This window comes from Ahaetulla prasina, chromosome 1, assembly GCF_028640845.1.
Source record: "Ahaetulla prasina isolate Xishuangbanna chromosome 1, ASM2864084v1, whole genome shotgun sequence".
Lineage (NCBI taxonomy): Eukaryota > Metazoa > Chordata > Lepidosauria > Squamata > Colubridae > Ahaetulla > Ahaetulla prasina.
Window position 1 is genome coordinate 172,600,020 of NC_080539.1, and position 13,201 is coordinate 172,613,220.

General features: G+C 35.8%; 1 protein-coding gene across 1 annotated transcript in view; it reads left to right on the top strand.

The window, feature by feature from the left end:
- The window catches only part of MACROD2 (mono-ADP ribosylhydrolase 2), a 1,239,845-nt gene that overhangs the window by 688,840 nt on the left and 537,804 nt on the right, over positions 1 to 13,201 (top strand). Inside the window, exon 6 of the mRNA XM_058180509.1 lies at positions 4,996 to 5,026. Coding sequence (XP_058036492.1) covers positions 4,996 to 5,026 — 31 coding nt within the window. The remainder of the gene's footprint in view (positions 1 to 4,995; positions 5,027 to 13,201) is intronic.

Below are 13,201 nucleotides of genomic sequence, written 5' to 3' on the forward strand. Positions count from 1 at the left end.
AAAGGCAGAACACACACACCTTTTACCAAATCAAAGAGCATCAATGGCAAACACAATGTTAAAAACAATGCCTCTATTGTTTGGTCTGTCAGTCTGCCTATCGGATGTTCATATTCACTTCATATTCAAATACTTCAGACAATCTATCTGCATTGCAAAAGCCAAGGGGATTTGTACCATAGAATTCCTGTACTGTAGGGAGTTCACATCTCCTACGTAAAGGCAGGTAACTTTTTGATTGTTGCTTAACATTTCTAGAATTGCTGAGGGTTGGAGCTGGTGGAGTTATGATATAAAGTTGGCTGATTTTCTTATTTTTATTGTTCTTCTGCTCCTGGGATTGGACTGTGGGTTCCTAGTTCTTATGACAGAAGCCTATTATGTTTTAGACTAGCTTTTGTATTTCCCATCACAAAATGTTAGAAAATCATGCCATTGATTTTTGGTAAGTGAGAATAGAAAAGTTATTTATGGTGGGTTTTATTTCATCAAATTTACACCAACTCAATCACTGTATGCTCAGTGACTCACAAAATAATAATGTGTAATAACAATATAAAATTAAACCCTGCCACAACATATGGAATCCAGTCCCCAAAACGTTCTGGGAAAGAACCATCTTCGGCTTTTTCTGAAAGGCAGGCAAGGATGGAGATAGACGAATCTCCACTGGGAGGGACATTTCAGGAGGCCAATCCTATCATCACCAGGCAACCCATCAACCCTTCAAATGACATCCCCAGGAAGCCAATGCAGAGCTCCCAAAACACAATAAGTGCTTCCTGGTAAACACCCATAAATACTTTAACCATTGCTTTTGGTAGCAACTGACACTTCCAGATAGTCTTTAAAGGAAGCCACATGTAGAATGTGTTGCAGTAGCCCAATAGGGTAATAACAGGGCAGGAGCCACTGTGGTCAGATTCTTCCATCCCCTATAACAGGGGTCTCCAACTTTGGCAACTTTAAGAATTGTGGACTTCAACTCCCAGAGTTCCTCAGCCACCAAAGCTGGCTGAGGAATTATGGGAGTTGAAGTCCACAACTCTTAAAGTTGCCAAGATTGGAGACCCCTGCCCTATAAGGCTGCAGTTGGCATGTCAACCAAAGCTGGACAAGGCCCTAACATGGTCATGGCCTGCGCCTGATGATCTAGCAGGAACCATTAGTACAGCAGTAACCACAAGCCTTGGACTTGCTCCTTCAAGGATAGTGCAAGGGACAAAAAAGAGGTCTAGAAGAATCTTGATGGAACAGTAGCTCTGTCTTTATTTTACTTTGTCCTCTCCAGATCACATAGCCATTCTATGATGCTATAATGGCTTTTAGGAGAGGACTTGATTATAATTCTGTGAGGGGTGGGTGGGTTTTTTTGGGTTTTTTTTTTTGTCAATTCAACATCTGTTTGGAAATGCTTCATACCATTTAACTTCAATTCAACTTCTGGCACCTCAAACTTATTATCTATTGCCCTGTCCTTCGGAGCAAATGCAAGCCATTTTTCTCTATTTCCTATCATGACAGCTTTTTATATTTTAGCAAATTGTTACCATATTGTCCTTTAATTTGTTTTCAAAGCATAAAAATGAACGTCTTGTTCCTTCAACTTTCCCTCTTATATTTCATCCCCCCCTCCCCATTTTTTTCTCCCCATTAGTCTTGCTTCTGTTTGGTTACTGCTGCTCAGACAATGTAGCATCCTCAAGAGAGTTTGAAATTCTACAGATTTTCCAATAATATTCAAACAAAACATTGTATGTATTCACATGTGCCACGTCTTTATGAATAGTCAAGACAGCATTCTTTTATTATTAAAATTAAATTGTTGTATTGTCATTCAATTTGTATTGATCCTAATTTTCCATGTGATGGAAAATATTTTGGTTTATGACTTTAGAACATAAATACTCTTTTAGAAATGTCAGTATATTGTTGTATACTTGTAGATTCTTACATGTTGTAACGGGTTTGCTGAATTCTTTAGCTGTGCCATCTGTACTTTTTTTGAAACTCCACATTCACCTCCCACACCCAAATAATTTATGAAGATGTTAATCAGTGTTAGACTGTGACAAATCCTTTCTACTTGATGCTAAAATCATAATAACAAGTGCGATTTTCAACAAAGTTTTCAGTTTAATATATCTTTGTTTAAATTTTTAGGATATTGAATTTCATTTGCCATCTCTACCTCTGCCCCAGGCTGTTTTTCAGCATGACAGCCTATAATCTTTCTTTTCCCCAAATATATATTTTCTTCAAAATTTGGTGAGGTTTTCAAGGTGTCTAGGCTACATAACAACCCACACTTAAAAATGCATAAAATTCAGGGGGAAAAAAAATCTGTAACGGAGGATAGGTTTATGCTATCTTATGTCAAACAACAAAATTACTTATTTACAGTGAGTCATGAAGGAAAGGCCTTACATTTTGAAGACCACAGAGGAAAAAGAGAAATTTGCATTGTTATTAAAACTCCACCTTGAATATAAGGTGCTCCGAGGAAAAAGGTGCCTTCATTTCTTTAGAGTAAGAAGAAGAAAACAGCGTATCTTCCTTAGTTAGGGAGAAAATGAAGGATGGGGAAGACTTCCCCTCCATTTTTCTGCTGTTGAGTTTAGTTATGGTGTGTTTAGAGTACAAGATTTACCCTGTTTTATAGATTCATGCAACAAACTAAACTGTAAACTATCCACATGAGTTAGCGTTGCACATTACGGTTGGCTAAAATGTAGTTGGTTAATTTATGTCTCAGTGAGCCATGCTAACATGACATATAGGTATATGGAGAGAAAACAAAGTGAATTACTGTGCAGATAGACAGTTATATTGTCAACATAATAATCCATTTTGTTTTTTTTGCATCTACAGCATAGCCATATGTGAAGTGTACTAGACAGAATACAAAGTTTAGCTTAGGTAAAAATGTGGTTCAGATAAACAGTATTCCTGAAACAAAGTAATATAAATCATGTGCTGTTGCCTGTCATTGGATTCTAATCTTTCTTTGTATTCATTAACCACCCTAGATGTACTGTGGTGCCATTTATAGTGTAATGCATACAAAACTTCAACCAGATCTTAAAAATACAATCATAAATTGGGTAAAATTAATATCTTACCAATATTGAAGTCAGCACAAAACCAAACAGAATGCAATGCCAGGAATCATTAATGCTCTAACTGGCTCAAATTTACATTGGTAGCTTACACAGATGTTTAGTGCATTTGAATGAAGTTTCTTAAAGTGCTGAATTAAAACTAAGACATAAAGTTTGTTTTAGCTTTCCTGCGAATTAGAGTGGATTAGGAATACATATAGAAGTCTTTTTTTATTATTAAAATATATGAAGTTGGATATTCTCCAGTCATACTTCCGTCAGTAGCTTCAGTTAAATCAAAGTCAGTTTCTTATATTTCTCCAAAATGGTTTAAAAAATTATTTTCTAACTGTATTGATATTTTTTTTACTAAGTTGATATGCTACTCCATCCATGTCTGATTCTGAGCAGCTTGCAAACCTCAAAAACAGTAATAAAATTAGCAGTTTAAATATGAATAATAAAATAATAAATAACATATCATGGACCACAGAAAAACATCATGCTGTCTTCATCAGGCAAAACTAAAACGACACTAAAATGAAGAAGTATATAACTTCTAAGTATATGCCTAAACCATTAACACAGCCTTCCAGCCATTGGTGGTAGGCCGCAGCTTTCAAACTCCTTCTTCCTTTCTACCAACTTTTTCCTAATATGTGAAACCTGTTGAACCTGGCTGATAAGGCTATTATTATGAGTCCCTAGGGAGATAGGGCAGTATACAAATGTGATAAATAAATAAATAAAATAAATAAATTATCTTCTGAAGTGATTAATAGGAATTAATCATCAAGACAAGACAAAACAAATAATCAAGACAAGACATCCATCTGTCCTGTTACACTGTATGACATTAAATGCTGGGCAGCATCAACAGGGACTGAAAGCTATCTCCATGCCATGGAAATGCAAATGCTCCATTGGGTATCGGGCATTTCTCTTCTTGACCACATCACAGATGACAACATTCAACAGCATTTTGGTTTGGCACCAATTATAGAGAAGATGAGAGAAGGCCGACTCTTCTGGTATGGTCATGTCCAGAGAGTAGCACCTTCCACCATGGTCAAAACTGCCTATCAACTAGAAGTGAATGGCCAGCGATCTCACGGGCATCCAAAACAGAGATGGCAAGATACCATCAACAAAGATATGCCAGCCGTGGGCCTGCGCCCTGGAGACGCAGCTGACCATGCAAAGAAGAAGAAGAAGAAATAATTGAAGGGACACTTCACCTCAGTCTACTTCATCTCACAGAATCATAGCTATGGGAAAAAAAAGTATATGAGAGAAAGCTGTCCTTTGGAATAAGAAGGCAGTATACAACCAGATAAATAAATATATCTTGAGTATAAGAATGTCTTCAGAAAGATTGCTGAAAATCAAATTATATATCTACTACATTCCTACTGTATTCCTATTAAGTACTAAATGGTTTATGCTGTGAAAGAAAAACACTACCATAGTTTCTTAGCAAATGACATTGGCTTCAGGTGAGTTTCATCTAAAGGCTGACAAATCCATAATTTTGTAATTATACTAAAAGCTTATTAGTTATTGTAGACAATTTCATTAAAAGCACACATTCTCCAGACCTCATTTTTCACATTTAGCAAGGTACTAAAAGTTTAACTTTTTCTCTAAAGTGCTGCGCTGAGAGCTTATTTGCTCTCCTTCAATTTTGAAAGAAAATTTGCAATGACTTTCTGATTTCTAGAACGACTACTTCTATCAGTAGATTGGGATATATTTCATGAAGATGACTTAAATGTAGATATTTCTTCATATTAAGCAGCTATAGCTTCCTTGTACTAAATCATTGTCTGTGATAAGTGCTTCTAAAAAATATCTAATGTATATATACATATATCTTTTTTTTTTTGTCTTACAGGCTTTCCCATGTATCTCAACAGGCATTTATGGTATGTAAAACTGACTGTGAATTTCTACATAACAAAGTTTTATGGCAATCAACTTTAAACAATGATTTCTCTCTCTCCCCTTTATTGTTTTAATTTATACTCCATGAATTAGTAGGGCAATCTATGCTGTTAAGCTGTGCCGTGCTCAAAAATTAAAAAAATAACAAAATTTCAAAGTATTGTTCTTGTCTTGCATTTATGACTTTATGTTGACAAGAATAAGCTGTTTTGATTGGATTCAAAACTGCCATTACTTTGATGTGATAGAGCTTAATATATACAACTTGGTGAGTTTCATGTGCGTAATGTATTTCTGAAGCTCACTATATAGCATGAGCAAAATGATATATCAATTTTTACTATTTATCTCACCCAATCCAGCAGATGGGACATGTTCCAGGTCTCACTGGCTAAAGACTGTTGGCTGGCAGGACCCACGGCTATATAAACCGAGTGAATGAAGGAATGTTGTGAAAAAAGAACCATGACTCGGTTGTAGAGCATATGATATGCTGAACTTCAGTTTCAACTTCAATCCTTTGCATTTTTAATAAAACAATATTAGACTCCAGAACTAGCAAAGCTTTTAAAGTTCTTTATCATGCCAGTTTAAGTAGATAGAATTGTGCTATATGGATTAAGAACTTGATTTGGTTATCCTGAAGCAATTTTTCTAGCTACATAACAGGGGCATTCTGGTGGGAAAATAATTAAGGCAAATTTGTTTTTAGAAATACCTAGTTGTGATCTTATATTTGGTAATAAAACTGAAGGAGAGAAAGAAATTATTTCATACTGCCTTGTACTACACTGAGTAGGGAACTAGACTACATGAACTGTAAGTCCTCTCAGCCTTTATTTTCTATGGCTCAATGATTATTTTTCCCCAAGAGAGATAGAAGGGGGGGATTCAAAACATCAGTGAGTTATTGACTAAAAGGACAACTTTTCTATTTTTATGATTGCCATTTTTTTACAGAACTATAATGGTGTAAATTGGAGAACAAGTCTGACTTCCTCTCAAAAGGAGCACCCAAAATAAATCATCAAATTATCTGAGTTCTTTATGTTCTTGATTAACTTATTTGTATAGCAATTAAAAAACTAGAAGCAGATTCCATGCCAAGACACCTTGGTAAAAAAAAAAAAAGTCTTTTATGTGTTTACATTTGAGGAACCCCCATATATATAAGGTATTAATAACAATTTAAAACATTCGAAGAGTGAAAGATGCTGGGTTTTATATATCAGTGTAAATCAAAAGAAATCAACCAGATTTTTATTCTACCTGTTTAAAATATTAATCATCCCAAGGCAGCAAACATACCTAATATTCCTTTAGCTATTCCAGTTTGACATTAAAACGATTAAGCTTGTTATAGTTCTGATGAAAGGGTGAGCTTGCCCTAGTAAATCTTGCCATATTTGAGGCCTGAGAGAGATCCCATTGTTAGTTGCGCTGGCCTCATACCTGATATTTCTTTCTGATTTTGTATTCATATACTACATGAATAATATTGCCACTTGCTTTGAAGGGACGCGGTGGCTCAGGGGCTAGGACGTTGAGCTTGTCGATCGAAAGGTCGGCAGCTCGGCGGTTCGAATCCCTAGTGCTGCCGTGTAATGGGGTGAGCTCCCGTTACTTGTCCCAGCTTCTGCCAGCCTAGCAGTTTCGAAAGCACGTAAAAATGCAAGTAGAAAAAATAGGGACCACTTTGGTGGGAAGATAACAGCGTTCCGTGCGCCTTTGGTGTTGAGTCATGCTGGACACATGACCACGGAGACGTCTTCAGACAGCGCTGGCTCTTCAGCTTTGAAACGGAGATGAGCACTGCCCCCTAGAGTCGGCAATGACTAGCACATATGTGCAGGGGAACCTTTACCTTTACTTTTACCTTTACCTTGAATATAAGAGCACAAATAGATAGGCATGCTTATGATTCACAAGACTTTACTTGAGGGATTGTGAAACAAACTCAAACTTGCCATGTGATAGAACTACAGCTGATGCTCCCAAATTTAATATCTATGGTGAGCATCCAGAACATCTCACTGTTGCTTCTCAAGCTATCTCAAGCTGTTGCCTGTAACTTCCAGCGTATGTAAGCACACATATTCTGTCAATATTTTAATGCTTATTAACAATAAAAATGAATCTGCACTTTCAGAGATACAAAAAATTACCTGACATATGAAGTGTCTAGTTAATGGTCAAAAGCTATGTCACTGTTTTAAGAAAATTATAGAACCAGAAAGCATTTAAATCACAATGTTTTGATATCTCACAATGTTAAGGGCATTTAAATTCTCTTTATGAATAAAGATATCTATCTCCTCAGAATTCTATAGGACAAGTGAAGGTGTCAAAAGTCCCTAACCTTCTTTTCAGAAGTAGAAAGTCATAAGTTTATAAAGGTACTAAACCTGTATAAGAGTCTGTAATGATTGTAATTTGCAAAAGGGAATCTAACATTGATACTCCTTTTATTGTTCACATATTATTTATTCTTGATTGCCCAAGATGTCATCAGCCATTCAGTTGTTTTCAGCTCTCACAGATCAGCACTCGGTTTCACATCACCTCCTTCAGATCTGCCATGGTCATCCCGGTGTCATTTTTTTATGAGTACTTCTCCTTTTTCCGCTGATCAATCCCAAAATGATTGACTTTTTGAGTGAGTCAGCTCACATGACATGACCAAAGTATGACAGCCTCTGTTTGGCGATCTTGGCTTCATGTGATATTTTTGGTGAGGTTCAGTCTAGGATTTCTTTGTTTCTTATTTTTGCAGTCCATGGGGTGTATAATAATCACCTCCAGCACCACAGTTCAAAGGCATCCACCCTTCTCCTATCTTTTTCAGAGTATAAGTCAGCCATAAATAACAACTGGAAAAAATACTGTGTTAACTAATCTGCATTTGGTTGTGAGACTGATGTCTTTACTCTTCCAAATGTTCTTTATGCCAGACATTGCAGTTCTTCCAAGTGCTATATGTCTTCTGATCTCAGGGCTCCAGTCACCACTTTGGTCAATTTTAGAGCCCAGGAAGATGAATTATTTTACTGTTTTGATGATCTCATTGTTGATCTGCACTCTGACCTATGTGTTCACTGCAGTTCTTATTATCTTTGTTTTTCTTGATGTTAAGATGTAGTCCAAATTTTTCACTTTCATCTTTGACTCTCAGGATTAACCACTCCAGATCCCCCTTGCTTTTCGTGAGCAATGTTGTATCACCTGTACATTGGAGGGTGTTGATATTCCAACTACCAATTTTAACCCCAACGGTAGATTACTCCAAATGTGCATTTTTCATAACTATTTCTGTGTACATGTTGACTGGTATAGATAACAATAGGCAGCCTTTTCCAATTCTGAACCATTTTGTGCCTCCCTATATGGTTCTTACAGTGGCTTCCTAATTAGAGTACAGTGACTGAATGAGCTGGATGTGGTATGGTGATATTCCCAGTTCTTTGGGGCATTTCCAGAGTTTGTCATGGTCAACACAGTCAAAGGCTTTTGTGTAGTCAATGAAGCACCCGTAGAGATCTTTTTGGTATTCTTTTGCTTTTTCCATTGTCCAATGTAGATTGGCAATATGATCATGTGTCCCTCTTCCTTTCCGAAATTCTGATTGTACATAAGGCAGTTCTCTGTTGGCGGTTGGTTTCAAACATTGTTGGATTATCTTCAACAAAATTTTACTTACATGTTGTATCAAGGCTGTGGTTTGGTGGTTGGAATAGTCTTTCATATCACCTTTATTGTCCAAGATTGCCCAAGATCCTTGATGGAAATTGCCATTTTACTTTGTTTCCTAATCACCTCATTTTTTTATTGTAATAATAGTAAGTTTAGCAATTAAATAGCATTTTTCTGACCATTTGGTTACATTGATGCAAATCAGTCTGCAGGATAAAATAGAGAAAATACCAATTTATAAGTGATAGGTTTTCTTGAAAGAGAATGTGAATAAACCAGTAAATAGGCAAATGTCATGCAGTTTTTCCACAGTGCCACTTAACTTCATATTGAATCAGAAATGATCTAAGATTATCTGTGAAAACCGTAAAAATTGAGAAGATATGTACTTATGTGTTTTCTGAGACTGCTAGGATTTAAAAAAAGAAAATCTGCCTATTTCCTTCAAAGCACACCGTTTTTGAAAACAGCTACAGTTTCAAACATTCCTTTTCCTTCTCCCAATTGATTGGTGCAACAATGGGGAAATGTAGAATCAGTGATTTTTCCCCTTCCCATTTCCTTTCATTTGTCTGGGTTATTTCAATGCTCCAGCACCCCAAGAACATATTAATTTCTAATTGGGGATTTCCTCTATAGTTAGACTTCATTCTCACAAAAAGGGTTATATTTTTATAAATATTTTTAATATTTTTGTTTGTTTGTTACAAATTAACTTTTAGAAATCCTTACATTTCTCTTTATGAATGTAGCTTGGGATATATTTTTTCCCCATCACCTCCGTATCCGGCTCATAAAACAAGCTGCAATATAGTCAACATCTAAATGAAAATCTGGATTGGCCTCACTCTGCATGTTCTACCTCTGTACAACTGCAGAGTTATGACTGGAACGAATCATTATTTGAGTCTCTGTCCACTCTCATTCATATCTTTAGCCTCCACACAAGCACACATACATCTCTAAAATAGGTTGAAGAGGGGATTGAGGGTACAGTATTTGATGGTTTCTTATTTCCATTCGTAGAAACATTTTCTACCTCTGAAATCTCTATTGGAGTGTCCATAAGTTATTCACAAAATTAAGTGACAGAGATAGTCTTTGTATGCATTTCCCATTGTGGATTTATGATACACCATTTTACATGAAGAGCGCTGTAGTGTAATCATGAGAAAAGAGTTTTTAAGAGTCTCTTTAGAATAGGTTTTGGGAATGATTATTATATTGATTGATTTTGGAATTCTATTTAATGTAGCTGCTGCTTGGGGGCTATTAGAATAAAGTATTTCAGTAATTTGATTAAATATTCTGTAAGAATTTGTCACATGCATTATTAAATGGTGATCTTATTTTGAACTGTGTGCTGCCCATCTTCCACAGGGTTTCTTCATTCAATTTCCCTGTGGAATATTTCCTACATGCATAGAAATTATTAACAGGATGCCCACTGATTAATTCTCACCCTGTAAAATGAGTATTAATAAGACATATTTAGCCCAGAAGTTGACTCCAGAAAGAAGTTTAAAGCTATTAAAGTCAGTTCTTTGATCTGCAACTTACTTACTCTAGTTTTACCGAATGATGAAATACTATAGCGGATTTATAAATTTGTGTTTTCTGCGAAATAAATTGGCTCTCATTTTTCCCTATCATTTGACTCTAAATTTCAAAATCCATAGGAAGTCTTGTTATAAATACATTATTCTCACACTATACTATATTCTCCTTCACCACAAGCTAGGAAGACAAATGTCTGCAGATGTCCTAAACATCTACTGGGTATGAGGAGAAAAAATAATATTCTATTATTTTTGTTATTGAAGTGAATTAGTAATACAAATTTATTTATGTCACAGGATGTTCTCTTCCTTAATAAATGTATGTTATGTTAAAGTTTTGATTGATCTAAGCCTTGATAGACAACAGAAGCCAATGCCTATGGACCCATATGGTGACAGCCATGGCATATGGTAAATAATGACTTGAATTATAAGAAGAATAAATGGTAAATAGCATGAATTAACAAATGAAATGAAATAAAATAAAAACAGATCTGCTGCCTCTTGTGAAAATAAGAAAAAGGGGAAGGACATAATACATCTGAACGAAAGTATTCTAATTTTGTGCAATTGATAAATTAGATGCAAGGGAGCAGAATTAAAATAATAATTATTATTATTTATGTTTTGTAGGTGGATACATTATTATATATTATTATTATATTAATATAATAATATTATTATTATGTAGGTATACATTAGTGCAGGGGTGAAATTTTAAAAAATCCCCTACTGGTTCTGTGTGTGTGGCTTGTTGGGGGGAGGTCATGTGACTGGGTGGGTGTGGCCAACTCAACATCACTCACATCTCCTCACTGGCCCCTGCCCTCCCAGCCACTCCTTGTCACGAATGGCAGGAAAATGGGGAGGGGAATATTCCTGCCTACTATCCTTCCCTCAGTCTGTGCTGAGATTGAGGAATGGATGACAGGCAGGAAAATCCCCTTCCCCATTTTCCTGCCTTTCACAAAAATGGCTCCATTCCAGCTGCTCCCACCCCGTCTCCTCTCTCCTGGGGACTACCTTAAAAGGGACAGGCCGCAGCAGCTCTATTCTGAATGAAGGGAGAAAAGTTAGCAGTCTCTCAGCTGCATTTAACATTGAATTCTGTGGCGGAGAAAATGCTAACTTTTCTCCCTCCATTCACAATGGAGCTGCTGCTTCCTTTATGGTTCCCTCCTGGCCCCCTCCCTCCTGGGGACTACCTTAAAGTGACAAGCTCCATTCTGAATGGAGGGAGAAAAGCTAGCATTCTCTCTGCTGCATTTAACATTGAATTCTGTGGAATATCGAGCAGCCGGAAGAGTTGAGCGGCGACCAGCTGGGCATGGGCGGGGCCAAGGAGAGGTAATTACTATCAGTTCAGCAAACTGATGCCCATAATCCCTAGCGGTTTGCCCGAACTGGTCCGAACTGCTAGGATTTTCCCCCTGTATTAGTGAATGGTATCAAGGAAAACTTAAAAAGATTTTGTGGTTTATGAAAAAGATTGCACAATTTTATAAAAAATTGTACAACATTCATTATTCTGTTTGATGAGATGAATGGATGATGGGAAGAAGGCAGGACTGTACAAAAAGTGTAACTAGCATTTGGAGACCCATGAAGGACTATGAATAGCAACTGGTGAGCATCTGCTGAGAAAAGAGCCTGGGTGCTTTAAGCATAAGTTTATTTGTGCATTATTGTGGAAAAGGAATTAATCAAAAACTTTTGATCCAATTATTTATGATGAAGTATTGAGAAAAGAAGTGAAGGATACAAGAAAGACAATAGATTATAGGTTCTGAATATGGAATAATTTATTATTTGGTAGCATCAGGAATGGATCTTGAAAAAAATCATCATCGAATCAAATATAGGAAATGAAATAAAATAGAGAAAAAGCAGAATAACTGTGGGGGGAGAAAAGTATCAGTTTTGTATGAAAAAGAAGACAGATTAATTTCCCTTCAGAATGAAAGTGAATATAAGGAAAATCTTTGTGGAAGCTTTTGCTACAGAATAAAACTAATAATATTACAGAGTGTCAAAAAATACATGGATTTATGCAATTGGCAAGTATGAGAAAAGATTTATTTATTTAGTTTATTTATATTTATTTATTTAATGTAAATCCTGCCAATCTCATTCTGCAAAGTCACTCTGTCTGGCTTTGATGAAAGGATATGGTAAAATAGACTCTAGGTGAGGAAAATTACTCATTATGGAGGATAACTGATGCAAAAAATGAGAATTAGATATTATACAATGCACATAGATTAAAAAAAAAGAAATGTAGAAAGAGATAATTAGAACAATTAAAATTAAAAAGAAGAAAATAAAATATAGAATTTTTTTGATGGAAGTTTTAAAACTGTTATTGAAGTGGGTGGAAAGAGCTAAACAAGAACCTTGCATGAAATTCAGATAAAATAGTCCAGGAATGATTTCTGCTTTAAATTAAATTCTATGTCAGGATTAGTTTTCAGTAAGAAAGTTCAGCTTGGATATTCAAACATGTTCCAATGACTTGGATAATCATTTTTCCAAAGAAGGGAATCAAATGACTTTTCCAGTAAAAACCATATAATGCTCTTGCAACTGTTAGCATATACAAAACTTCTTCTTTATATAATATATTGCTCTTAAAATATTTACTCGTGAACTTATAGAAAAACTGAGCTTGATTTAATATATAAGCAACATGCTCCGAATTGCACTCTCCATTCTGCTCCCAGCCTTTGTGCTCAGGTAATTACATGCATATAAACCTAGACTGGCTGTATACTACAGTCGGTATACTTACAGTACACAATATATTTACAGACATAAACAGCTACAGTGAAAACTTCTTCATTGTAAAAATAGCATCTTCTCTCCTCTTAACATCTGACATCACAGCTTGCAGAGGCTTTTTAATAGAAA